We start from the raw sequence: 27,932 nt of genomic DNA, 5'->3' as shown, positions 1-27,932 counted from the left end.
TTCTATTCCTTTTACTCTCATAACGCAGTGGGACGGAAGAGCGACACGACTGGCGAGAGGTCAGGCGCAGGACCGACTTTATACATGCCCATCCGACGCATGGATCATCTTACTTGTCAGACAATCAGATGATCAGCCTGCATTGTCCTAACCAAACTTGGAAATAACATGTTTCCAACGCGGGAATCGAACCCACGACCTCCGAGTCAAGAGCCATGACCTGAACCACCGGACCACGGAGGTGTTAATCACAACTCACAAGCCGTGGTATAAATTCAGGCGGCACTGGAATACAGGGAGCAGCAAAACAAAGTTGCTTCGTATATACTTTTCTGTGTGGCAGCGCTGCACACATAATACACACCCTAAAGTAAGTAATAATAAGTGTACGTGGGAGAGCCATGCTTCGGCACGAATGGTCACAGAAAACCGGCGTGAAACAGCGCTTGCGCTGTGTTTCGCCGAGTGAGTGAGTTTACCGGAGGCCCAATCCCCTACCCTATTCCCTTCCATACCCTCCCCTATTCCCTTCCCTTCCCTACCCTCTCATATTACCCTATTCCCTATTAAAAGGCCGGCAACGCACCTGCAGCTCTTCTGATGCTGCGAGTGTCCATGGGCGACGGAAGTTGCTTTCCATCAGGTGACCCGTTTGCTCGTTTGCCCCCTTATATCATAAAAAAAAGTATATCCTGTACACGTTTAAACAAAACAACACGTGTATTCTCTCACAGAAGGAGCGTCGCATCCGTCGGCCCATGAACGCGTTCATGATATTCTCGAAGCGGCACCGCCAGATGGTGCACCGGATGCATCCCAACCAGGACAATAGAACTGTCAGTAAGATACTAGGCGAGTGGTGGTACGCGCTTAAACCTGAGGAGAAACAGAAGTATAATGAACTGGCTACTGAGGTAAGAGTCGATTTAATTGTGTAGAATCAATTACGGAAACATTGGGCAATGGGCATATTTATTTATTTAAAAACTCAATGCACATAAAGATACAAAAGCGAACTTAATGTCTTAACTTACTTACTATATAAAGAAGTAATTTTACTGGTTGACCAAAAGAATAAAATAGTATGAACGAAACTTTGAGGTACTGCGATCTTGTTACACATTTATCTAGTATAATCTTTTTTGGTCCTAGACAGAGCTATATTTGACTTACCTTAAAATATTGTACGGTAAAGTGCAGTACTATATTGTGTTGTAATACTGACTTGTTTTTACGCACTAAATAAAGTCTTGTGTTAAAATTTATGATCAGGTGAAGGAAGCCCACTTTAAAGCACATCCTGAATGGAAGTGGTGTAACAAAGACAGACGAAAATCTTCCAGCAGTCGAGATCCGACGGGCTCCATGCCACAGGTAAGAAACGAAGTAATACGTAATAACCAACAAGTAAAAATTATTATGTATTGAGAATGTCATTCATGTGTCGAGAAACTGCTTGTATGTATGTACGTGCTTATTATTTATACATATTATAAAACAAAGTAGCTTTTTTTCCACTCATGTCCCTTTGTTCCCTTTAATCTTTAAAACTACGCAACGGATTTTGATGATTCTATCAGTGTTAGATAGCCCATTTATCGAGGAAGGCTATAGGTTATGTTTTATCACGCTAAGACTAATAGGAGCGAAGAAATAGAGGAAAATGTAGAAAAAACGGGGGAAATTATTGGAAAGGGATTATCTCGCGAACTACTGGAGCAATTTTTATGTTATTTGGCACAGATAAGAAGTAGACCACGTGAAGGATCATAGGCTATCGATTTTAATCATTTTTTCAGTGGCTATATATTTTATACCCGTGCGACGCCGGGGCGGATCGCTAGTCTTCTAATAAGATACAACAGATAGCTAATTTGCATGTCTTGTCATTGTCGCTCAGAGGATTTGTTATCTTGTACTCACTGATTTTTTTACTTAAGCCAATGATGGTCTACTTATACAGATCTGTTACGTCCATACTATTTTCCGGCTTAAATCTCTTCCGAACAATTTTCAAATTCAAAATTGCAAACATTGACAAATTTGACAGATAAGTGAAACAAAAGATACGAAAAACCATTTGCATAAAAGATACAGTTCTATTTTTAAACATCGAATCGTATCGCTGTCTCTTTCTTCGCCTGAGCTATGACGAAAATTCGATTTTTTTCAGATTGTTCGAAAAAATTATTGAAAATGTAAATAATCGAGGTATTTATTGCAATCAAGACATATGGTAAGAGATTCCATGTGTTTTGTTTTTTTTTTGAGTCATAATTGGCACATTTTCGAAACGCGCACGACGTCATTTTCAATTTATGTAGGTAAGACAAGACGCGGCACGTTCGTGACTGCGCTCGATGCAGACTAAACAACAGACGGCCCAATTGGGCCGTATTTGAATCTTCACAACGTGCGCGGTAGTAACATATCTGCTTTGAGTATTTCATCATTGACTTAAGCTCATTCGTCTAACATAAAATATGTAGCGTACATGCGTTTAATTTTCTTTTAAATCTGTTTCCAAAAAGAAAAAGGTTACATCTTCGTCTGTATACTTTGTATATTTGTAGTATTAATTTATTGTAGTTATCTGCAATTTCATTTCAAATATATCGTCTATGTCCAGAGTCCTCGTACACCGTCCGAGGGCGGCATAAACGCGGGCGAGCCGCCATCTAGCGCGCCGCCGTACGTGAGCGCGTCGCCGCACCACGAGCCCGCTGACCACGACGCAAATCACGACGCCCACGAGCTCAGCGACGACGACCACATGGTAAGAGTACGTATATCCAATGAGTATTATACTGAATGCGGCATTGTGATCGCGACCACGAGCCTGCTGACCACGACGCCCACGAGCTCAGCGACGACGACCACATGGTAAAAGTAGGTATTCCCAATGAGTATTATACTGAATGCGGCACCGCCATCACGTCGCTGCACCACGAGCCCGCTGACCACGACGCACATCACGACGCCCACGAGCTCAGCGACGACGACCACATGGTAAGAGTACGTATTCCCAATGTTTATACTGAATACGGCACCGCCATCACGTCGCTGCACAACGACGACCACGAGCCCGCACACCACTAATTTTAAAAATAAATTGTTTCGTCCACAGATTACCCAGCCGATGGAAGAAGCGGCCGAGATCGATCTGAAGTGTGGCGAGCGCGTGGCGGACTCTGACGACGGGTTGGAGCGGGACTACTTGACACATCACGACCAGCGCCGCCGACCCAAGCCGATTAAAGCGAGGTGCGTCCCCCTTAATCTATCTATACTTATAATAAAATCAACGAGTCAGGGGCATAGTAGAAGAGTAATAGAACACATTTTAACTGTTTTTGAAATTTTTGTTTGTTTGTCGGTTTGTCTGTTTGTACAGGCTAATCTCTGAATCCGCTGGACCGATTTCAATGAAATTTGGCATGATGATTTCTTACATCCCTGGTCAACATCTTAGATACTTTTTTTTAACCGACTTTCAAAAAAGGAGGAGTTAATGTTTACTTTGCTGTTTGTGGTCAGATTTTCAAAATTCTAAATTCAAAATTTATACCATGTTTACAATAAAATCGGCCAAGTGCGAGTCGGACTCGCGCACGAGGGGTTCCGTACCGTTATAGAGAAAAAATAGGCCAAAAGTTGTGTTTTTGTATGGGAGCCCCCCTTAAATTTTATTTATATTCTAATTTTATTATTAATTATTAAAGTACACATATAATTACGGATTCTGTGAAAATTTCAACTGCCTGCCTGTTGTCATTATTGATATCGAGCAAAAAAAGACCAAAAAAATCATGTTTGTTGTATGGGAGATCCCCCCTTAAATATTGATTTTATTTTGTTTTCAGTATTTGTGTTTATAGCGGCAACAGATATACATAATCTGTAAAAAAATCAGAACTCCAGCTATAACGGTTCTTGAGATTCAGCCTGGAGACAGACAGACGGACAGACAACGAAGTCTTAGTAATAGGGTCCCGGTCGTTTTTACCCTTTGGGTACGGAACCCTAAAAACGGTGACTTGATAAGTAATGGAATTGAAGAAACTCCTCGAAATTGTGGTTTAATTGTAGATTATGAATCTGAGAATAAGAGGTAGGTTAAAGAGGGATAGATGCCTACATTAAATCCCGTCTTCTATAGTCTATCCTCTATCTCCGTCACATGTTCCTTTCCCCTGTCCCGTGGCCCCATCCCCTGTCCACACCAAGCGGTCTTCGAAGAAAGGATTTTTCAAAACGATAAGTATCTGAGGTTCAAGTTTCCTGGGTCTGTTGATGTAAATTAAAAATTTCGTGTGTAATATAGATCCAAATAAAATAGTCGTAGATGGGTGTTCAATTTTCTAAATCTCGATTTTAATAACATACATTCACGCGGACGAAGTTGCGGGCATCAGCTAGTCTAATATATAAAATTCTCGTGTCACGGTGTGCGTAATTGAACTCTAAAACGGCTCGACCGATTTTCGTGAATCATAGCGAGCATATCAGCTAGGGATGAGAATCGGAGAACATCTACTTTTTATATTGATAAGTGCATTTGTTGAATAAATAATTATTCAACAAATGCACTTATCAGTTCTAAGTTCTTTAATATTTTTCATTAACATTAACTAGGTACTTTTTTTTCTGCGTCCAGGGCTGGCTCCTCGGACAATCTGCTCGGTGGCATCACGGCTTCGAGTCCCGGCGGGTCGAAGGTGTTCCAACCTACGGGCGGCGCCTTCAAGTCAACGCACGCTGACTCTGGTAACTATTTATATTTATAAGCCCCAATTTCACCAACGTCTGTTAGTGTTAACAGCTTGTTAAAATGTCATGTCTTCTCTTTCATTCATAAAAAAAACGAAAGAGGTAACGTAATACTAATGCGAGCGTTAACTTTAACAGTCGTTAGTGAAATTGGGGCTTAATATTACTTAGCACTGCCTTATCCTGTTTAAATTTTATTTAAACGAAACATAAATAAATTGGTAAAAATAATATACGTGGACTTTCTGTGAAGCAAGTATTTCTTTTTAATACAAGAAAAACACCAATTCAAATATGTCACAGTATTTAAATTGATAAATTACTTGTTTTAAATGAGTTCATGTCCTTCAAAGAAATGCAATGCAAATTAAGATTAAAAATTATACGAGTTAAAAAATCTTGACCATATAAAACTTTGTAGAAATTTTGTACGTGAATATAAATTATAATATTTCCATTTTCCACGTCTCTTCCATCTCTTGAATGTTAACAGTAAAGTTTATACATAAATGTTAATACAGTAAATATGTTTTTAATGTAATTACAGGTGATAATCACAGACAGTGGACTGCGTTTACGTCTATAAACAAGCAGAACTTACAAGTGCCGAGCTCGCCGCACCATGCGTTGTCGCACGCACACACGCACGTAACGCACACGCCAAGCACGCAAAGTCTGACGAGTAGCGTGCAAGGTATTTTTTTTCCTGTCCTCCTAACGTTATTACTTATTAGGGATTGTTTTTTGCTTTAAGAAAAACAAAAATAAAAGAAAAAGAATAATATTCTTTTTCTTTTATTTTTGTTTTCTTTTTTAATTTTTTTCAAAGTTTGTTAACCGCGTTCCCACGCGGTTAACAAACTTACATTTTTCATAACCGTACATTTTTCCGGGTCTCAATAGTATATCCATACCAAATCTCATCAAAATGGTTCAGCGGTTTGGGCGGGACAGACAGACAGACACACTTTCGCATTTATAATATTAGTATGGTTATCGATTAGTACAATTTTTAATTCGTGTTTGTTACTGTTCTTTACATTTGTATATTATATTCCAAAGGTATATCTCTGGGTACTCCCAATCCGGTGACGCAAGCGGCGTTGGACAGTGCCATAGCGTCAATCATCAACAGCCCGTCGCCTAACTCAGGGGGAATGCTGCAGGTCATATCGAGCGGTACGCAACAGAATCATCAACCGAATCTGTTGAAGAGTGTCACCCTTGTCAAGCAAAATATATCGGATAATACATCAGGTGAGTTTTTAATATGTAACTCCATCTATCTATATATTAAGAGTCCGTATACGAAATTTTGCCGATTTCGCTGATTAACAGACGTGATTTAACAGTTAAAATACAGTATTTCTATAAGTTTTAATGCACAGCATATAAGATCATTTCAATAATAATCTAATGTTGGAGCTAGATTTTTGTTTTTTTTAAGTATTTTTAAATAATCCAACTCAAACCCGCGACAGTCTTGTGATTTTTGCTGTAAAAGGTTTAGAATATCACCTGTTTATGGATTGTATTGACGTCTTAACGGTATGAAAAAAATACAATGTACTGTTGAGAAAGTCGTCTATACAATGTTGGAATTACTTTCTACCACTTTAATATGAAATAGTTGAGTAAAAAAATATGTAACTCGGCAAAATTTTAGAGGAAATGGGCAAAGAATTGCTGTTAATTTCGGCAACTTGGAGCTGTAATTCATAAAAAGAAAACGACAGAAATAATCTATAGATAGAATTCTATCCAATTCGAGAAAAAAGAAAAAAAAGTAAAGCAAATTGTGCCAAAAAACACGATTCAGAACAATCTAAATCTCACATTAGCCTTGCGGCGAGTAATATAATGTGAGATTTAGGTTGTTTTAAATCGTGTTTTTTGGCACAGTTTGTTTTTTTTTTCTTTTTTCTCGAATTGGATAGAATTTTATCTATATAGATTATTTCTGTCGTTTTCTTCAAAATTTCGAATTAAAAAAAATTTGAAATTATGCTTTTAACATCAATTTTTTAATAAATAAAACATTACACACACTACAACACTGAACACACACACTAGGAGATTTTGATTGACAAGCCTATACACACGAATTGTACTCTTTTATTGTTTTTATGGTTAAAGTCTGTTGTGAAATTGAAAATAGATGTAGTTTTTATCAAACTGAAAACTGACAACTGAAAGAGTTTTGGCGGGCATGTTACTTTGACACTTCTTCTACTTTTTATTGTTGGTGTGGTTTTTATAATTTTTTCCAAATTGTGTTATTTGGGTTTTTGATGTTCATTATACTCGTGTTTCGTCCTCAAGATTAGTATCTAAATATTATTTTCTAAAACACAATGTAAGTATCGCGTTAAGTGATACCACCTCGCACTATAGTTGAAAGCTGCTGTCAACACCACAGAAAAAAAAATCGTTATCCCCCACTCCAAACTCAACTTTCCCGAGACTGGAGGCCCGGCTTCATTAGCATTTTAGTGCTCAACCACTTCGCATCTCATTTGATTTCACGTTTAAATTAAATTAAAATTTAATATTAAATAATAAAAAATGTCTAATAGGCGAAATTTAGCCTTAAACTTCGTTAAAAAGAATTTAAAAGACCATCTAGATTTGACAAAGATTGACAGTTATCTATTTGGCGAAAATTTAGCCGAAATGTTAAAAACTGCTAAAGCAGTTTCGAAGTCAAGTTCGGACCTGAAAGCAGAACAACAAAAACAGGTAAAACCTGCACCGACAAGGCATAATTTAAATTTTATAAAGTCTTCTAAAATAGGTACAAAGCAACCAATTTTGTATTTACCGTTTTTTGATGAACGCCCCGAAATTTGTCCAGCTGACACTCTTAAAGTTTATATAGAGAAAACAAAATATCTGAGAAAGTCCAAAGAACTGTTTATTAGTATTCGCAAACCTCATAAAACGGTTTCCAGCCAAACTATTAGCCGCTGGATAAAATCAACTTTGAAAGATAGTGGAATTGACGTATCTATCTTCTCATCACATAGCACTCGCCATGCTTCTACCTCGATGGCAAAAAAGCTAGGTGTTAACCTCGACGCCATCAGGCAAACTGCAGGATGGAGCGGCAATTCCACTACCTTCGCTAAATTCTATGACAGACCAATAGTAGAAAATCATAATATTGCTCTAGCTAAGTCTTTGTGTTCACTGATTAAATAAGATTTATAATATCTAACTTTAATTTGAACTTAAAGTATAAGAAGTTGTTATAATTAGCTCTTAGAATTTTAGCTCTAAACATCTACATTGTGTTTTAGAAAATAATATTTAGATACTAATCTTGAGGACGAAACACGAGTATAATTAATGATTAAACGAACTTACTTGTACGTGAAGTTCTATCATAATTATACGAAGTGTTTCGTCCGAAGATATTAGTGATACCCACCCACCCAATACAGCCCTTACATGAGTATAAGAAATATCACAATAATTATTGTTTATCTCAACTAAATGAAGCCGGGCCTCCAGTCTGGGGAAAGTTGAGTTTGGAGTGGGGGATAACGATTTTTTTTTCTGTGGTGTTGACAGCAGCTTTCAACTATAGTGCGAGGTGGTATCACTTAACGCGATACTTACATTGTGTTTTAGAAAATAATATTTAGATACTAATCTCTTCGGACGAAACACATCGTATAATTATGATAGAAGTTCACGTACAAGTAAGTTCGTTTAATCATTAATTATTGGTAAAATATTAGCCATTAAATATCCGTTATCTTGCACAAGTGCAGCTAAGATGTTGTCAAAACCAAAATGTATAATTCCTGTGACATTTGGTGTGAATAACTGTAAATATCCTATTCATCGTTATAATAACTTTATTATCCTATTCATTGGAATATTATTGCATCTTTTTCAAATTGAAATGTCAATCAAGTTTTACATTCTTTTGCCAAGTTTTGTAGCAAATAATTGCTGGTATTACTTGGTATTGCTTGGTATTACCGATAGTTGTCTACCCATACGCCATCTAGTTACTAAAATGAAAACTGCTTGACATTCAAATTAAAAAATAAGAAAATGCCTCATTATTACACGGTCGACTGACCGTGTAATAATGAGGCATTTTCTTATTTTTTAATTTCTGTCATCATTTGACTTTTTAAGTAATCTGACACTGTAGCAGGAATTATGTCTAAAAAATAATAGTCAATATTTTGACAATAATAAAATTTCAACCATTGGGAGATCTCTATAGTTTAGTATAGAGTATACTAAACTATAGAGATCTCCCAATAGTATAGTAGTTATAGTAGGGCAGCTGCCCCCCCCTTGATAATGTTGACGTCCCTACTAAGTATATTATCTAGTACTTTCATCTATAAAAATAATAAAACGAATTTTTGCCATTTGTTTGCAATACAATATTTTTACAACTAAAAATTATTAATTTTTTATTCTTTATAAACACCTAGCTTATTGAAAATATGATTTGCCCCCCCCGCTGGCCCAGAATCTGCGTAATTTGCTCCCCCCCTGGCCCAGAACCTGGGTACGCCCATGGAGTCAATCTCTATTGACATAAGTTCCGTTTCATGCATCTGACATTTTTCAAATGTTTTCGTAACAATAGTTTTATACTCCTATTTCACAGTTAATTTTATATTAATAAGTTAGCATTTAGCAACAGTTCATTTTTATTCATTTACAATTATAGGAAACATTTGTTTTTGTAGATGGAATATAATTTATTACATTTTGATTTTTGTTTTCTTGTAAAAAAATACCGTAGTAAGGAATATGAAAAATGTCACCCATATCATCTTAGAACGCACAAACTATAGTTATGATAAATAAAGTAATTTAAATCATATTTCTTGAAATCAGAGACAATACAATAAGTTTCATTGATCATTATGGGTTAAACTTTAAACAATAAAAAGGGAAAGAAATTATGTTACATAAGAAAAATTGAAATTTTATTTACTAAACAAAAAGAAGAAATTGGTTTAGATTTATTCGGAGCTATTCAAGATAGCATAGTGAAAATGAAAGAGGTATTCGATTAACGCTAGCGAAACACTTGCGGTGTAACGACAATTTCGCAGTTCCTTGCGAACCAATACCGACAAGGACGCAACTAATTCATTTAAGCTAATGTTAGAGCGAGACAAATCGTATGCGAAATTTTGCCATACTACTGACAGTTTACTGTCAGTTTTCGCTGTCGCATGCGAAAGCGTCGGTGGACTAGAGGCGTTAGAGGGGTTAGTGACCGGACAGGTGCGCGCGCACGTAAGTCGCTAGCTATTGGTAGATCCGTCACACTGATTGTTATTGGTAGATTGCTGTCATAAGCGAATACAATAATCGTTATTGAAAAATAATATTATTATATGCATACAAATGCTCCAATTTCTACAGTTTTTCCGTGCGATCTAAAAGTTGTGCGCGGCGTATGTTACGACGCTGGATTAATCTACGGTGTAATATGCAGGTCCGATCACCCTGTCGATGGACGCGCAGGGCTACTTACTGATCAAGGCGAGCCAGGCCGGTGACTGCCCCGCCGACCCGCCTCTACACTACGTACAGCTGCAGCGGCTGTTGGTGCCGTTTTCGCACTCAGGTGAAACACGCACGCAAGTTGCGTACTTGCGTACGCACGTACGTATGCACGTATACGCACACGCGTACCAGCACGTACACACACGCACATACACACCAGCTATTGATGAGGGTAGTCGGTATATCATTTGCCACGAGAGGGACGGTAGCGTCTTTCGTGTCAAATGACGTGTCAGACAGCCATATCGTCACAATATGTGGAAGCTATTTAGTCATCTATGACAGCTGTTTGACACAAAGTAGTGTCAATTGGACACTAATTACCATAGACGCTACGGCTACATAGCGCCAAACATCCCTCATTAATCATTGTAAGAATAGATACCTAAGCATAGCTAAATTGTTCCGGTACATCACTGCCTTCTTTTACACATTAATGTTTGCGTCATCGTACGCGATGTTACAACTGTTTGACGATGAAAAAAGGAAGTTCTGTTGAACCTCCTGTGACAACTTGCTATGATGATTGGCGGTTGGGTCAGTTGCGGCCATGATTTCTTTGGTAACGTGGCCCCGACGTTGCGAGAACGCAAACTTAAATTTCGTAAATGGCGATAAATATAAAATTCTAATTGATTTGCATAATATGTGTTTTATTTTTAGCACCGGCTCCACTTTGTTAAAGCTTATTCTAGATTGTGTGACAATGTTTACTATTTATTTCAGAATCGGAGGTGATAAAAGTAAGTCAGAACGCGAGCGTGCAGAGCGCGCCGCCGTCCGTCATAGTGTCGCAGAACAGCGCACAAACCAAGCCGAACATGTAAGTGCGGCAGAATTAACTATACAGTGTTCCCAAAGTGATAATGCGCATAGAAATTTTCGTAATTTTTCGGCAACGGTCGTAATGCCCGAGCATCGGAAGATGTCGCTGCAAGCGCTGTTTTAAACTTAACTTTAAGAAAAACAGCTCTTTGCAGGGACGTAGAGGCGCCTGACGTTGCTTGGACGTTACCATGGTAACGCCGCGATGGCTTCCCGGTGAGTTATAGCGCTTATTGACGGATCTGCGATAGGGGACAGCCACCGGCTATATGATATTTACTTCTATTTCCTTTGAACAAGGTGCAAAATGCAAGTGCATTTTTTGGGGCTCTTACGTTTCAAAGATTCGAGTGTTTTCGTGATTACGACAATTAGCGAAGATTTGCATGCGCATTATTAATTTGGGAGTACTGTACGTGTATCGTAAACAGGGAAGATACATAATTATAATATAATATAATATTTATTTATATCCCATCATTTTCGATAACAACCCAGAAAGAACATGAAATAAGGCAAATAGGGAATTAAATATACAGTTAATAATTCGACGTGTTGCGCACGTCGTATCCATAAAGTTAATATAGGTACCTAGCGAAATAGAGAAACAAAGGCCTGGGCAAGAGAGATGTCACTATCAGTAACACTGCGTGGTAAAAAGAGACTTGTGATACATGACAGCAGCACTCTTTTTTGACGTCCAGTCGGCACGTGCCGCACGTTGACAACTTAATCTCATAGAAATCATGTTCAATTATGCTTGTGTAAGTGTATACGTACACATATTTTTGCACACAGATGAAACCAATTTCGGTTTTGTTTGACAGCTCGAGATTGTTGCTCTATTCCGCTAGGTATATTAACTTTATGGTCGTATCAGAATATTCAAAGATACGTTGTCAAATGTCCTTTTGTAAACAAAGTCAATAAACTGACTGTGCTGGTGCTGCTCTCTAGCGTCATAACATTGCAGTAATATATCCTGCTACTGCAATGTTATGATTTGTTGATGATAATGGAACAAACGTGGATCATTTTCGCTTCAAAATTTAAACAGTCAGTTTGGGACTCTATAAGTTTGCATCATTTTAATTAAAGGCATTATAAAAATACTGCGTCTTCTCCACTATAAACCTCTTATTAATTAAAAAATGTTCCACAGTTAACATACAGCTGTACAATGTTTTTCCCGTGGCAGTTGGATGTCTATAGTTTGTGCGCATTATGATGATATGCATGACACATTAAAATTGACAATAGTAGGGAAGTTACCTAACAAAAATTAATAGATAGTTTAAAAATATCGAATCACTTCGTAAAGGAATTGCAATCGAAATTATCGATTTCGTACTGACATTTCAGTGGTGCCGGCGATTTAAGATGGCCGCCCCTTTTTATCGATTTGATTTCGATTCAACAGAGGCAATCTCTATTGACATAAGTTCCGTTTCATGCATATGACATTTTTCAAATGCTTTCGTAACAATAATTTTATACTTACTCCTATTTCACAGTTAATATTTATAATATTTATTAATAAGTTAGCATTTAGCATCTTTTCATTTTTATTCATTTACAATTATAAGAAACATTTGTTTTTGTAGATGGGATATAATTTATTACATTTTGAATTTTTTGGTTTCTTGTAAAAAAAACCCGTAGCAAGGAACATGAAAACTGTCACCCATATCATCTTAGTACGCACAAACTATAGTAAGTTTTTTTAAAATAAATAAGTATTTTTAATTATATGTTTATAGACAATGGGATGTGCCTATGGAGGAGACTCGTCCGTTCCCTTTAGCGCCGACGCCCGCGCAGCTCGGCCGCGCGCCGCTACAGAAGAGGTTGAGTCGAGGTGAGCTATGTATGTGTATAATATACTATACATTGTATAATATACCACAATTTCTATAAAAACTAGATGACGCCCGCAACTAGACGCGCCTGTTGCGCCAGATTTCATTTATCGCGCGGTAACCGTACATTTTTCTGGAATGAAAGTATACCCCATACCAAATTTCAGCAAAATCGGTTCAGCGGTTAGAGCATTACACACTCTTCACAGATAGACAGACAGACACACTTTCGCATTTATAATATTAAGCATGGAAGTAGGTATGAATTTATTTGACACCGTTAAGTAAAAATTTGTGCTGAAAGTTGAAACCCAAAGGAAGTGTGTGTATTATTTTGTATGAATGCTTGTTACACCGCAGCGACAAATTGCTGACTTAAACGAATGACGAAAGTTGTAAGAGCGGAAATAACATATATATAATATAATAATAGCTCCCACACCGGTTTCGGTGACGGTGGCCGGTTTCATTGAAACCAGCCCAGCTACGTAGGAGTAATTTTATAGTACCCAAGCGTGTGCGCAGTACACAAGAGCACTCTCTATTCATTTACTCTTATAACTCAGTGGGACGGAAGACCGACACGACCGGCGACCGTGTGACCTGGCGACACAGGAGATACAGTGGTGGGAATGTGTGGTGGGCCAAAGCCCGTATAAAAAAAATATACAATATAATTTACGCAGCGTAGAATTCGAAAATATTTCTTAAATATTTTAGTACGTGTGAATAAAACTTCATTTTATTAGCTTGGGCTGTACATGTATGTAACGGAATCTTTGAGCACGATCTTTACCTATCGATAATTAGTGGCCTAATTAATTCGAAACTTTGCATATTGACAATGCAATAATTTGTTAAAATTTTTGAAAAAAAAATAGATGAAAAAAGCATGTTTTTTTTAGTTTTTCTTTATACTATACATGTTTACAGGCATGTCAACCGGATCATCGGGCGCTAACGACCAGCAAGTGCCCCGCTCCGAGGCCCCAACAATAACCTATGAGAGACCTATGACTCACGACCGGCCGCCCGTGTCCCACGACAGGACGCCAGTGACCCACGATCGGACGCTTGTGACCCATGATCGGACGCCCGTGTCCCACGATCGGACGCCTGTAACACACGATCGGACGCCCGTGTCCCATGACAGGACGTCGGTATCCCATGACAGGACTCCCGTGTCCCACGATCGGACGCCCGTAACCCATGATCGCACCCATGAAACGCCAGAAGCGGTGAACTCGCCAAAGAAACTCGAGAATCTACCTAGCCCGTCGCTAAAGAAGAGCCTCTTTAAAAAGGGCAATGAAGATGGACGCGACAAGTAAGTACCATCGAAGAAATTGATTCATGGTCAGTAGACAGACCTACGTCGTCATTTGGTCGGATTATGTCAATTTAATGCAAGTCGTCATCTGTCGGCTTGGTTTGACATAACATGACCAAATTACGTAGGTGCCATCTGCCTATGAATATCACCATCGATAAAATTTATTCATAAGCTGATGGCGGACCTACGTTATTTGCTCAGGCCATGTCAAGACAAGTTTGTTTCGAGGCGCTAATCTCACGAACTACTGGACCTATTTTTATTTAATTTATCACGGATACTAAGTTGATCTCGGTGAAAGATATAGGTTACATTAGTGCGAAAATATATTATACGGTTCCCTTCGGAATTCACTGTCTACGCGGAAGGAACGTTTAGTGTTTAACTAAACTACGAATAATAAAAACTAAAGAAACTTAACTTCCATACTTCAATCGTTTTGAATTTGGTTCTCAAGGTTCTTTTCGCACACTAAAATAATACGGCAATAGCTATTTATTAGCTACGAAACACTACATTCAAATTGACAAAATAAAGCCGTTGACAATGATTGTCACTTTTATAATTACACAAAATTCTTGCATGTATTCGGGCCTCTTTTTGCATAAAGTATGCATTTATTCGGGTCACATTTTGTAGAATCTGAACAAATTTTTTGACACAGTTTCTCTTCCTTAGTTGTTATTATTCGTAGGTTATACATAACAGTTTATTAATTTATTTTAATAACTATAGCTTACAACTAAGCACTAACTTAAAATCCAATTTTGTAACATTAAATGAAAAAAATAACATTGCATTAAAACAATAATTTATAAACAGGGTGCTCGAGACGGTGAACTTCGAGGCGAAGTTCAGCACGCTGCCGCAGTTCAAGCCGGAGGCGTGCAGCCCCAGTGCCATGGTCGTGCCGCAGAGCCCGCTCTACGTGCGAAAGAGACACAAGATCGGCATGGGTACGTAAACCTATAATAATATTGAACATTATTTTATTGTACAATTTATTTGGCAATAAGATTGAAAGGCGCGCGATGTTCAATAATATTGCACAATAAAATTGATCGTCTAGGGCAGGGTTTCTCAAAGTGAGGTACGCGAACCCCTAGGGGTTCGCTATTCGACGGCAGGGGGTACGCGTCAAGATTTCAGAAAGCGCGCGTTCAGACTTGCGCGTTTTCTACTCGCGCGTATTCATAATTCATAGCAATTTCACATGTGCTGAATCCGCGCGAGCAAAAAACGTGCAGAAAATGCGAACGTGACATGTCTGAACGCGCGCTAATGGTGGCTTGATAACTGGCAGGCACGCGCGGCACTCTTTTGGCACTTTATAATGATAATATTTTGTTACCTTCCTTTACGTTCGCTGTCGCCTGGAAATAAACAGGGGTTCGTGGAGCCGAAAGTTTGAGAAACCCTGGTCTAGGGCTACAGTCATATAGGGATATGGTTTTGGCTGATGTTCAAGTTGATGTGAAAGTGATGAAGGCTCGTTTTGAGTTACTACGAATATTATTTAAAACTATTGCCGTAGAGCGCGCTCTACGTGCAAAAGAGACACAAGATCGGCATCGGGTACGTACAGGCCTACAAATATGTGGTCTTGGCTCATATTGATGAGCGAGGATGCTATAGTTGCGAAGGTTATGAGTTACTACGAAGATTGTTGAATTAGGCAACATTTAAAGCCCTTTAATACTAATATGCAACCAAAAACCTTAAACAAGAAAAATCTATTTTTTAAGATAAATTGCATTTTTTTGGCATTTCTTCCTTTAGCTATTCATTTACATATCTATCAGTGAAAAAAAATTATATAGATAATCCTCCATAAATATCCATTATTTCATTTTACTTCAAACTACGTAGTCTTATACAATTGCATATAATTTCAGACGACGAACAGACGTCCGTTGTGGTGGGCGGGGACAGTGAGCCGAGCATGCCGACACCCCACTCGTACGGCACACCGCACGCGACCACCAAGCTCGTCGGCAACACCTTCTTCGGCCCGGACTTCAACGTCGACAACTTCCGCGGTGAGTGCACAGTAGACAGAACTGAGGAGTATCTCGACTTCAAACAATACGCGAGTTGGGCGCGAGTGTCTCTTTCGACATGTCTAACACATAAAGTTAATATACCTAGCGGAATAGAGCAACAATCTCGGTTGTCAAACGAAACCGAATTTGGTTTTCAACTGTGTGAAAAATATGTGTACGTATACACTTACACAAGCACGATGGAACATGAATTCTATGAGATTAAATTGTCAACGTGCGGCACGTGCCGACTAGACGTCAAAAAAAGAGTGCTGCTGTCATGTATCACACGTCTCTTTTTACCACGCAGTGTTACTGATAGTGACATCTCTCTTGCTCAGGCCTTTGTTTCTCTATTCCGCTAGGTATATTAACTTTATGGTCTAACAATGCTGAGTAATACGGCGCGCGTATAAATTTCGAGATCTCTTCTGAGTAGGCCTTCTCGTTAAGAGGGCTACTAACCTCAAAAATCAAACATCGTCCTCTCTTCATACTCACGCCCGTTTTTCATATGCCAGGTGAAAAAGAACGACGCGGATTCATCGCCAAATTAGTTTTTTCTCAATAACTCGATAAATATACAACATTTTAAAAATCCGCTAGGTCGATCTCTCAATGATAGAATTTTATACAATGTGTTGAAATATTAACTTAGTTCAATGCACGGTTATGGCAATAAATGAAAAATTCGTGAAAATTAAATCATCTAGCATCATCTAGCAATTAGATATTGTGATTATTTGTGATTTTTTTCTATCGAGAAAATTTTAAGATATCGTATTTTTGCTCAGATCGAATTCTCGAAAATGAAATGTACTATCTTATTTTACAAAATGAAACAATTCGGAGCTTATTTTTAAGTATAAAAATTAATTACAAAATCGACACTTTAGGGTTAGTCGCCCCCTTAAGTCTATTTACTCTGGTGAGTGTGTGTAGTGGGCGGTGCCAGCAAGCCGGGCGTGGCTTGTTTGTGTTGTCGATTCGGAAGGACCCTGTATTACAGACTTAGGGTCTATTTCACCACTTCCTGATAAGGCTATCCACCAATTAACTTGACAGATCAAGTATGGAGAATCTGTCAAAAAAGTTATTAATAGCCTATTAGGCACTTTATCAGAAAGTGGTGAAACAGGCCCTTAATATTTTTGGATGCAGGCGAAGGTTAGTCACAGTCCAAATTGTTTGTTTTAATTACAAATAACTTGTATTGTGGTCTGTATTTGATGTAAATTGCAGAAAATAAGTTATTACGTTTGTAAAAACGTTGATGGTGCGCCCTAGGGCGCTTGATGAGAAGTGGCGCCAGCATCGCCGAGAGGGGCGCGGTGGGAGAGATGCCGGCAAGATGCTTGCATTTGGCTCATTGAAAACGTGTACGCGTCCTCACGCGGTATCGCGTACACAAATAATATACACTTTTCCCACATCTACAATGTGGTAGCGAGAAAAGTGTCTCATTATATGAAAAAATAAACAAGCTCAACAGCTTAGTGATATTAATATTTTAACATATTTTTAGCTGCGGAGGGCGCGGACGAGGTGTCACCGCGTACGCCGTGCTCGGCCGCGACGGGCGCGCGCGCCGAGGCCGGCCACCGCCGCGTGCTGGAGCAGCGCCGCCAGCTGGTGCTCAAGCTGTTCCAGGACCACGGCATGTTCCCCACCACGCAGGCGACTACGCACTTCCAGGTAATAAAACTTGAACTTAAAAAAAACTTGAGAAGTGTCAAGGGACACCCGGATGGAACGAATTTATAAAGAAAACGCCATCTCATCTCATCTCATCATCAGTTGACGCCCAGGAATACTAACGGCACTTTTGTGGAATTGTAATAAAATCTATTTAAACGTCCGGTAGATGTCGCTGTTTATTCTCAAACACGCCATCTAGTTGAGGCCCAGGAATGCTATCAACGCCCTCTGCCCCTACTATGCAGGTAATAATAAAAAAGTGTCGTCACAACTTTTTCCGTCTAACCCCCTTTCGCAACGCGCGATTAAGAACTTCGTTCCAATAACTCCCACACCGGTTTCGGTGACGGTGGCCAGTTTTAATGAAACCAGGCCAGTTACCCAGGATTCATTTTATAGTGCTCAAGTGTGTGCGCAGTACATAAGAGCACTCTATTCCTTTACTCTCGTAGCCCAGTGGGACGGATGTCCTACACGACTAGCGAGGGATCAGGCGCAGGACCGACTTTTTACATGCCCATCCGAAGCACATGAATGATCTTGTCAGACAATCAGGTGATCAGCCTGCATTGTTCTAACCGAAGTTGGAAATAACATGTTTCCAACGCGGGAATCGAACTCACGACCTCCGGGTCAAGAGCCGCGCTCAAAACCACTGGACCACGGAGGCAGAGTAGACAGAAGTTATGTCTATTGTGACGGAGGCTTTTTTTATTTTAACAATACATCAGTTATATATTGCTAAGGAAGATATTCCGATCGAGCGAGACAGCCATGCTCAGTTAGGCTGAAGTGTACTGATGTAATTTCAGACGTTGAATTATAATTATGATCTCTCAGTAACATCGATAGCGTGATGCAGAATTGTGGTGCTGGGTGTTCTGCCACAATGTAATATTGGTAGACTTCAATTATATAGATTTAACGTTCAGATTTTTTTTATAAAATTCATTCTGAATAGAAATATTGTGATTTTTTATTTGATTTTGATAGCGGATTATGAAACATGCCAAATGCCTATGTCAAATTATATCAAAATAGCCTAGTCAAGGGCGTACCCAGGATTTCAGCTAGGGGGGAGGCATGAGCTGCCCCTAGTTTAGGTCGATGTTGATGTTACTACGTAGTTCAACTATCTTACATAAGATGTCATTTTGTCTTGAATATTATGGGACGTAATATGCCCTGGATATTTTGTTACGATTAAAATTTAAAAGTAATATCATAATAAAAGCTGAAAGTGTACTGACTTAAGCCCGCCCACAATGATGACGTCAGGACCTAGTTGAAAATCACAGTGCATAGTTGCTTAGGCCAGCTCGTCTTTGTATTAGCTCCGTGGTCTGGTATATAAGGCTACGTTTCCACTGACGTGGAGCGGAGTGGAGAGGAGCTTAGCGGTGCCCGAATTGACCAATCGTGCTATTCCAGCGGAATGACAGCGAAGATTTCGAGCATGGTGATTGGTCAATTCGGCACCGGTAAGCTCCTCTCCGCTCCGCTCCGCGTCAGTGGAAACGTGGCCTTCGTGGGGCTGGTCCGTTGTGAATAGATCATAAGTGGCGCTCTCTCGTCATAAAATATCCAATGCCATTTTCAGGCGGCGCACACGGACATATTCCCGACGAAGACGTCCCTGCAGCTGAAGATCCGCGAGGTGCGGCAGAAGATGATGGCGCAGTCCAACCTCACTCCGCACTCCGACGTCAACACGCCCACCAGTGAGTTATTTTGACACATTATCGTATGCGTTCTAAGACATGCGTGACAGTTCTCACACACTGCCATGCTTTTTGTGCATATGTGGGCCCCCAGCTAGACGATCAATTAAATTGAAGGCGCGCGATTGCCACGGTAGGCGGCCCTGCCGCCGGCTAAGCACACATACCGCCGGCTTCGATGGCAAGGTAATCTGAAAGCCTGCGGCAAACCCGGCGGTACAAGCCGGCGGCATGTGTGGATGCGCCACTAGACGGTCAATGATATTAGGCATAACGCAATACGTGATATTACACAATAAAATTGATTGTCTAAGCGCCCTCTAAGAAGATATGCGTGAGTCGTGACATTTCTCACATACCGGCATGCTTTTTGCGCATATATGACAAAAATGTCGGATGCTTCAAAGGAAACGTTTGTCATTAAGAATGACTCTGTGGACACTGTTGAGTCGACAAGAAATCTATAAATATAGGAGTCTTCTCGAGATGATAACTTCGATTTCCAACGAATTCGATATTTTTAAATAATCAATTTTCCTGAGGTAACTTTACTACTATTTTTATTGCAATCTGCAGCGCATATTATTAGGACTCCTCAGAAGGGCTGTAAGGCATTTGCGACATTAAAAAAAAATATATACTTTTTATTCTATAACTTTGATGACACGCGTTTGTTAACTTGGCAAAAATTTCTATGCCCGTTTCCTGCTAAGTAAATATTTTTTTATTTCCAGATGTGAGTTCACCTTTAGTGTCGGCGGTGTTGCAGCCGACATCCACAGCCAGTTAGCGATGCGGCTACACCATATCCATCGTAGTACGCGAGTGATATGGAAATTGTTGACGGACAATACAGAAACTTGCTTATGGTTGTATCAAGTGATATATCATGTAAGTTGAGGGTGTTTTAGACGTTAAAACATAAGAAGCTGTGTTCATGTTTGTTGGTACGCGTTTGCGTATACGTTACGTGTTTACGTATACGCTGCGTACGCGTTTGCGTGTACGCAACGTACGCGCTGGGTTAGTTCAATTTAAGCTTTCATGTACTGAGTTAGGATTCAGAATGGCTTGAGTATTGATGTTATCGAAAGTACGAGAGTACTATAAGCTTATCTGTGGTTTTATACATATTTACGAAATTAATTTTAAATGTCTCGTTCGTGTGAAGTTAGCTGTGAACGACTGGCTGACTTCACACGAAAAGATTTTGGCGTGTACTTCTGGGTAATAAGTCATTAAGTTTTAAAAATCGATGTCTGCACGTTGTATCGTTATAAGACAAAGTTATTACTTATTAACATCTTGTTGTATTCTGAGATTACATTTGCAATATTCTCGTGTTCCTGTGATGGATTGAGTTAAACGCAAATTATAATTTGGCGGAGATGAAATTATTCGCCATTTTATATAGTTACGTTTACTCAAATCTGTTCTTGCTAGGGGCAACGCCATCTTACGAAAGTAACATTTGCAATAGCTGGGTATATTAGATCCGTTTCTTTCTTGCGCCGTAGACTAGATTTTGGGGGTAGTTTGAATTTTTATTTTGAGATTCATAAAAATGCCTCGAGCATTTACGCTAGTTATACGCCTACATTAATTGGTTATTTTAATTAATTAATCAACATTAATATTTTAAGTTAATAAAATATTAAAAAATAAATAAAAAATCGTGTTACTGACGTGCGACTGTGTAAATAACAATTATTCGCTTCTTTAGGTATTCAATTATTTTTTCTATAGTGAATGTCTACTATAACATATACATTTTATACTGTAACAGTTCTGTAGTATACAAATACAATTTTCATTTTGCTTACGATAATTTGTGTAAAATATACACACTTTTTAATTTAATAGTAACATTTATACTTATGACTTAGTTGTCAATGTTTTATAACACAAAGGTGCAGAAGAACATATTTAAGTAACATTGAAATAATATTAATATTTATAATATTAAAATTACTAATTTCATTCGAAGCCTTTGGTCGGTGACGTCTGGCCGTATTTATTTCATTCATCAAGTTGGTAGTAACTAAAATAAGCACTTTACTCATATAGGCACGATCTCATGTAATTTATATTTTTTTAAGACTCGTTCTCTTAAAAACAGGGAGTGGACAAATGAAACTTGCAATGTAAGATTTGGGATAAAATCTATCAACATTTTTTACAAAAAATTACATATTATTGTGTGGCGTCAACTACGAGTAGAAATATTTTTAGCACATGCTCTACTGCTATTGAGGTTTAAGAAAAATATAATTGTCATATCCAAGATAAAAATCATCTCATGTATGGGGGACTCCCCAATCAAAGCAAATTTGTCTATATACAGAAAGACTTTTTTCTCGAGTAATAATTTTCGTCTAAACCTTTATACATAGAAGATCATCTGCTCAAATATTCATTATTGATTTTACCGTAGCTAGTATATTTTTTTTGTCATACTCCCTGTCTTTATTGCAACAAGTTGACGGTAGTTACTCATCTGGTATGGTGGAAATGCGACTGCATTTATAAATATGGGAATTGCAATAGAGAGGCCCCTCGCCTGCATCAGGGGTGGTTAACATTTGGTGCGTTTAGTTTCTTTATTTGTATCGTTTTTCTATTTTTGTTGTGATGTTGGTCTTCCACAAGTTTAAAAAAAGTCTTATAAAAAATTAATATCTAATTATTTAATATTGTAGCGAATAGATAAGCGAATGGGATGTTGCCATGTTTTATCTATTGTGATTAAACGTAAGTTCATAATGATAGTTTGTTACGGAGCTTAAGTTTTTTTCTGTTAAGTTGTATTTCATGTTGAGGCGTCAAGCGTGGTTTAACATTATAATTTTCTTATATTTTAGCTATTAATTAATTAGTGAGAAATGGTGTTAGATCATTGACAAAATATTAATCAAATATCAGTCTTTACTAGAGAAATCTTTAAGGTTACTTCCGTTTCTTGCCAACCTCACTCTGGTTTTTGCGGTGTGAAGTTACGGCGTGTTAGACCACGCTCGACGCTACCGAAAGGTAAACAGTTCTATAATAATTCAGCTCAAATCATTAACGACACTAGATAATTACATATTTATATATTAACAATCTCACTGTACATAGTTACGTAGTTAAGTTTCCCGGCTCTCAAAGTAATTTTTTTTTATTTTAGTGAATGCTAATAATAGGTATTTGTACTTGAAAATTCGGCCAATACAAAACTGATTGTATATCAAAAGATAATGTATTTTTATTGATCTCTTTGGCGCTTAGAATAATTGCTTTAGGAGTGGGGAAGTCGAGAGAATTTATTAAAGTAATGTAAGAAATATTTTCGCACTGTTAAATCTTAGCTTAGGACTATACGCGCCGAAAATACTGAGTTACAGAATTTACAGCATTCTAATTAGAACTCTGTGTCAGAATAATAAAGCTGAAAATTTCATATCCAATTATTTTTGGCATTGCCATTCGATTTTTAAATCTATTTTATTAGCGCAGAGTTCTAATTTCGATGGTGTGAATATTCCCGTAACTTTGTAATTTCGACGCGTATAGTCGGAGCATTATAGTTAAGTCACTGAGCCGTACCGTAGTCAATTCATGTTGTTGTCTTGTTACCATAGTACTGTCTACATCACAGGGGCTCGGCGATATCGAAGCGATAACGAAGTTACAAGAATACGATTCCGCTATGAAGTATGTCAACCCAACATTTTTTAATTAGTCAAGTGCGTTGGGTATGTTTTTGAAACAAAAATAACTTGTGATAGTGTCACTTCAATTTCCACAACTCTTTGTAACTTTATTATCATTTTCATATCGTCGGCTAAGCCCCGAGTCTTCGCACGCACGAACGAAAAACATCGACTGGCGAAAGTACGATCGATTTAACGAAGTATTAAGTGCTTTCTATAGTGGTCTTCTTTCTATAACGTCATGCTTTCTCTTTAATCCATACAAAGAACGAAAGGGATGTGGTAACCTAAATAGGTCTTTGTACTAAAAATAATTAATTTCTCAAATTAAAGTACCTAACAACTGAGATTTTTTTAAATACGTCTGCGAAATATATTTTATGATTTTTTTTTGTTTAAATCGAGCCACCAAATATGAGAAATATTTGATAAAAATTGCCTACATGCTACAGACGACAGTATTGCTGTTCCGTATTAACAGCATTAAATTGGTGCGCGAGGGAAAGAGAGAAGCGTTAGGTGTTTCTTAAATTTTTACCTGTTCAATGACTTTACAGTTGGATAGTCACTATAGATTGCAACGTTATTATAAATGCCTAAATTACATTATTCCTTATATCAAGCTTAAATTTTAAGTTTATTAGGAGAGAAATTAGTAAGTTGTTTTTAAGACTCAGTTGTATATAATATATTATATTCCAGTGTGAGTACAACGATTGATTTAATCTACAGGGGGCTTAGCCAACATGTTTTCTTTATCTCTTCTTTACTTAATCACCGACATGAGTCGAATTTCGAGTACATAATATTATCTTACACTTATGTCAATTCCATACATCGGGGATTCTATAAGGAAGAGATAAAAAAAACGTGTTGGCTAGGCGCCCTGTTTTATTTTATTCGAGATCAGTGATTGTATTTTATTTTAAGTCTTGATTGTGTCATCGTGATTAAAATGAATCATATTGAGTAGCTTGTATTTATTTTATTGGAATCAATATATATTTAGTATTTTAATCAATTGTTTATTTTTCAGACCATTAAGGTTCAGTTTTATTCAGCTTATTTGAATGGTTTCTTCCTGATTGTGATTTGAGTATAGAGCCTAAGGATTTTTACTTAAATCTTACATTTTTAATTACAAGAACAGTATGATTATTAATTATTGTAATATTAAATCATCTGATTTCGTCTTTTTAAGCCATTACATTTTGAAATTTCAGTTAAAGTTTTGATAAGAATCCAGGGTTTATTTTTTAAATATTCAAACTTATTTTGGTGTCTAATGCATAAATATTTGTACCTTATTGTCTAAAAGCTTGATATTTTAAGGAGTAATGCTAAGTTGAGACTATGGCAATAGAAATCACGCACAAACACTCAAATACAATTTTTAGGGCCTGTTTCATCACTTCCTGATAAGGCTATCTACCACTTAACTTGTCAGATGTAGTATGGAGAATCTTTCAAAAAAGCTGTGAATAGCCTATTCGGCACTTTATCAGAAAGTGGTGAAACAGACATCAAGATTTAGGGCCTGTTTCACCATTTTCAAGATTTTCAATATTATGGTTCCGCTTAGTGAGATTAAATTGTCATGTGGTTTTAAATCTCTAGCTAGCATTTGCCTGAATTCACTTGACACTAAAAATATATATTATTTTTATTGATATGCATCAATAGAGAAATAACATACTCAGAGATCCATACCAAGCTGTAAATTGAATAGAAATTGTGACCTGAAAGAAATAGTGCAGCTATGGCAAGCCTTTCCTTATCAATGTGCTACTTTACTGAAGAATTCTTTAGTGATGTCATAGACGTGCCATCAAATAATATTTTTCTTTGTAATCCTGACGCGATTTAAAAATATAATACCCCAAGCCTAACTTGGCGCTTTTGTAGAAAAATCACTATAATAATTTTGTGATCAGTTGCATGCTCAAAATTTTATGACGCGTGCCACTTCTGGCACGCGCGCCATTAGTTCGCCATCAGTGCAGACGTAGCATTGTCAGCATAGAAACAATTTATTTCTACAGAAGAATATACAAAGTGAAATTAATTAGACAATGGAAATACGCCATTTTGTCGATAAAATCTGTCATTGTGTCGATTCTTTCCCATGACTACTGTTGTTATGCTAGCCCTGCTGGTGTATGGTGTCTACTGCGGTAATCTCAACTCAGCTTTAAATAGGTATATTGACTGAAAGGTTGATTAAGACAAGGTATTATATAAGATAGAAATTAAAAGGACATAAAATTGAGCATTTCATATTTGTTATTTATTTCTTCTAAATAAGGTATTAGTTAAATTGTTTAGTCAATGTGGTACATGTAAATATTTTGTTTAGAAGGACGACTTATATTTAAGTATTCAATGAATAGAACCTGACAGAATCCAAGTCAAGGACCAAACACCAGAAATATTTTAACAAAATATAAACCCCGACGCAATTTACCATGCGGTAATAGTCATTCTGTTGGATATTGAATCATTGTACGAACTTATGTTAAAACATAAAAACCAGGAAAACAATAAGTGTTTTTTATTTTGTACCTCCCTTACCTAATAATAAGATATTTACTGGAAATAATAAGATATTATATTCAAAAACGAAAATACATTTAATCTAATATGTACATAAAATAATTTATCTATTTGCACTAGATGTGGACAATTATTCTTTACTCACTTCAGTAGTTTGTTCATTGTCTATGCATATTAACAGTTCAGGGTTTTCCTCTTCGAGCATAGCGAGGGCCACTTGCAGGTCCATATTGTCTCCAGGGTCATCTATGACTAACATTTTTAAATTTGTCATTCTTGCAATGGCATGGACGCCACCCACACATAAGTCACATCCAGTTATGTTCAGAAATTCTAACGATCTGCCATTCTGTCCCGCGATCCGATCTAAGCACCATACGTCTATATGCTTGTTGTTTCTCAAAGATAACCATTTGAGACATGTCAGTCCTGTTAAGTTTTTGACGCCTTCATACCTTAAGCCCTTGTTATTAAAGTTACTACAGTCTACTGCTTCTACGTTATAGCCCTCAGTATACTGATCTGGTAGTTTTAGTGTGTTAAAGTCCCCTATTATCCAGTGATTGCTGTCCTTGAGTCTGCAACAAAAGAATTAAATGTATAAAATATAATCTTCTTGAGTGTGTAAAGGAGTTTCCTTTACTGGGGACATTCAAATGCAATACAAACAGAATTAACTTCTATTTTTGTCAAGAATGTCTAACATACTTGAGTTGATAGAAAAATAGAAGTAAAAATATTAATTAGTTTAGGTTATTAAAGTCATAACAGACTGACCTCACTGCACAACCACGATATGTAAAGAAATGTACAGCTGCCAGGTTATAGCCTAACGCCGCCACTCTCTCCGGTAGAAACTCTTGGTTCTTGATTTCCTGCATAACCTGCATGCTTTTCCACCAATCTTTCACATCGTCAGTAGTCACGTACGGCGCTTTTTGTAGAGTATTCATAATCTCCATAGGAGGGCTTCTTTCGACGAATAAAGACAACTTGCTTTTCCATTCCCCTTCCCGCTCGATCCAAGGTTTCTTCCACTCGGGGTATTCTTGACCGAACACTTTCTTCGGCTGTTTACCAGCTTCGTGTTTTTCGTATAGCGACTTATATTCGCAATAATTTCGAGAGGTTGTACGTGACCTCCGCAATATGTAACGACTTAAATTTAATGCCATATCGGGTTTTTACACTGGAGATTTATTGTCTAATACATTATTACACTCAAAAATATATTTATGTTACGTTTTTACAAATATTTTGTGCTCATGCTCAAATCAAAAATTCATAAAATCATACCGAAATTCGAATGTCATTGTCAATTGTCATTTGTCAAACAGCTGCGAACTGTCAAATGCATTGAGGTAATACTTCCTACACTTGTGCACGATAACAAAATATATCTAATGGTTAATATCCTACCAATTTTACACATTAAAAACCCAGATAACACAATTTTAGGAAAATATAATACAAAAACACAACATCACTCTTTCTGAACATTCCCGGCAAACTCAAAATGTCAATGTTTTTATTTTTTTAACTTTTATATTTTGGTCACAAAAACCTAATTTTTAGCTTGAAAATATGCAATTATTATTTTTAACAAAAAATTATAACCGACTTCCAAGGTAAAAACAATAATAACATCCTTATATTAATATGAACTAAAAAGTATTAAATAATTTTTCCTATCTAATAGTGCCTTTTTCCGAATTCCGGTACCAGATAGCTGAATCTTTAGTTCTCTGACAGAATATTTGAAACTTTTGGAACTGGCACCGACTTCAAAATTATGAAGATTGAGCTCGTACAGAAATAGTTGAGGTTTAGCCGAATTCGGTAAAAGGCACTATTAGATAGGAAAAATTATTTAATACTTTTTAGTT

At 37.5% G+C, this 27,932-nt stretch overlaps 2 protein-coding genes across 7 annotated transcripts in view; one reads left to right on the top strand and one right to left on the bottom strand.

Moving 5' to 3' along the window:
• The window catches only part of LOC121735784 (putative transcription factor capicua), a 53,579-nt gene extending 29,111 nt beyond the window's left edge, over positions 1–24,468 (top strand). For 3 of the 6 annotated variants that reach the window (XM_042126734.1, XM_042126729.1, XM_042126731.1), the window contains exons 16-31: positions 735–914; positions 1,273–1,374; positions 2,630–2,782; positions 3,128–3,264; positions 4,658–4,767; positions 5,318–5,464; positions 5,833–6,027; positions 10,253–10,384; positions 11,050–11,146; positions 12,909–13,006; positions 13,941–14,334; positions 15,163–15,296; positions 16,236–16,379; positions 17,908–18,077; positions 19,681–19,801; positions 20,536–24,468. In XM_042126734.1, the coding sequence (XP_041982668.1) occupies positions 735–914; positions 1,273–1,374; positions 2,630–2,782; positions 3,128–3,264; positions 4,658–4,767; positions 5,318–5,464; positions 5,833–6,027; positions 10,253–10,384; positions 11,050–11,146; positions 12,909–13,006; positions 13,941–14,334; positions 15,163–15,296; positions 16,236–16,379; positions 17,908–18,077; positions 19,681–19,801; positions 20,536–20,591 (2,370 nt within the window). In that variant the 3' untranslated portion in view covers positions 20,592–24,468. Of the gene's footprint in view, positions 1–734; positions 915–1,272; positions 1,375–2,629; positions 2,783–2,971; positions 3,016–3,127; positions 3,265–4,657; positions 4,768–5,317; positions 5,465–5,832; positions 6,028–10,252; positions 10,385–11,049; positions 11,147–12,908; positions 13,007–13,940; positions 14,335–15,162; positions 15,297–16,235; positions 16,380–17,907; positions 18,078–19,680; positions 19,802–20,535 lie in introns of all 6 variants that reach the window. The other 3 variants (XM_042126733.1, XM_042126730.1, XM_042126732.1) reach the window with 3 other exon arrangements.
• A 1,283-nt stretch (positions 24,469–25,751) lies between these two features.
• On the bottom strand, positions 25,752–27,300 carry LOC121735789 (distal membrane-arm assembly complex protein 2). The gene is made up of 3 exons (XM_042126748.1): positions 26,824–27,300; positions 26,192–26,624; positions 25,752–26,023 (listed from the first exon to the last, which is right to left on the bottom strand). Exons 1-3 carry the CDS (start codon positions 27,219–27,221, stop codon positions 26,009–26,011), a joined length of 846 nt encoding a protein of 281 aa, XP_041982682.1. The 5' UTR covers positions 27,222–27,300; the 3' UTR covers positions 25,752–26,008.
• Between the last annotated feature and the right edge of the window lie 632 nt (positions 27,301–27,932).

Source organism: Aricia agestis, chromosome 18 (genome assembly GCF_905147365.1).
Source record: "Aricia agestis chromosome 18, ilAriAges1.1, whole genome shotgun sequence".
NCBI lineage: Eukaryota > Metazoa > Arthropoda > Insecta > Lepidoptera > Lycaenidae > Aricia > Aricia agestis.
Note: the sequence above shows the minus strand (reverse complement) of the source record. Positions and strands in the feature narration are given on the sequence as shown.

What these genes read in the sequence shown, in the direction of transcription:
- LOC121735789 (XM_042126748.1), bottom strand. Translation starts at nt 27,221, where the DNA reads ATGGCATTAAATTTAAGTCGTTACATATTGCGGAGGTCACGTACAACC. An exon ending in TATCGTGGTTGTGCAGTGAG is followed by an intron (nt 26,625 to 26,823) that starts GTCAGTCTGTTA and finishes CTTTTGTTGCAG; the next exon opens with ACTCAAGGACAGCAATCACT.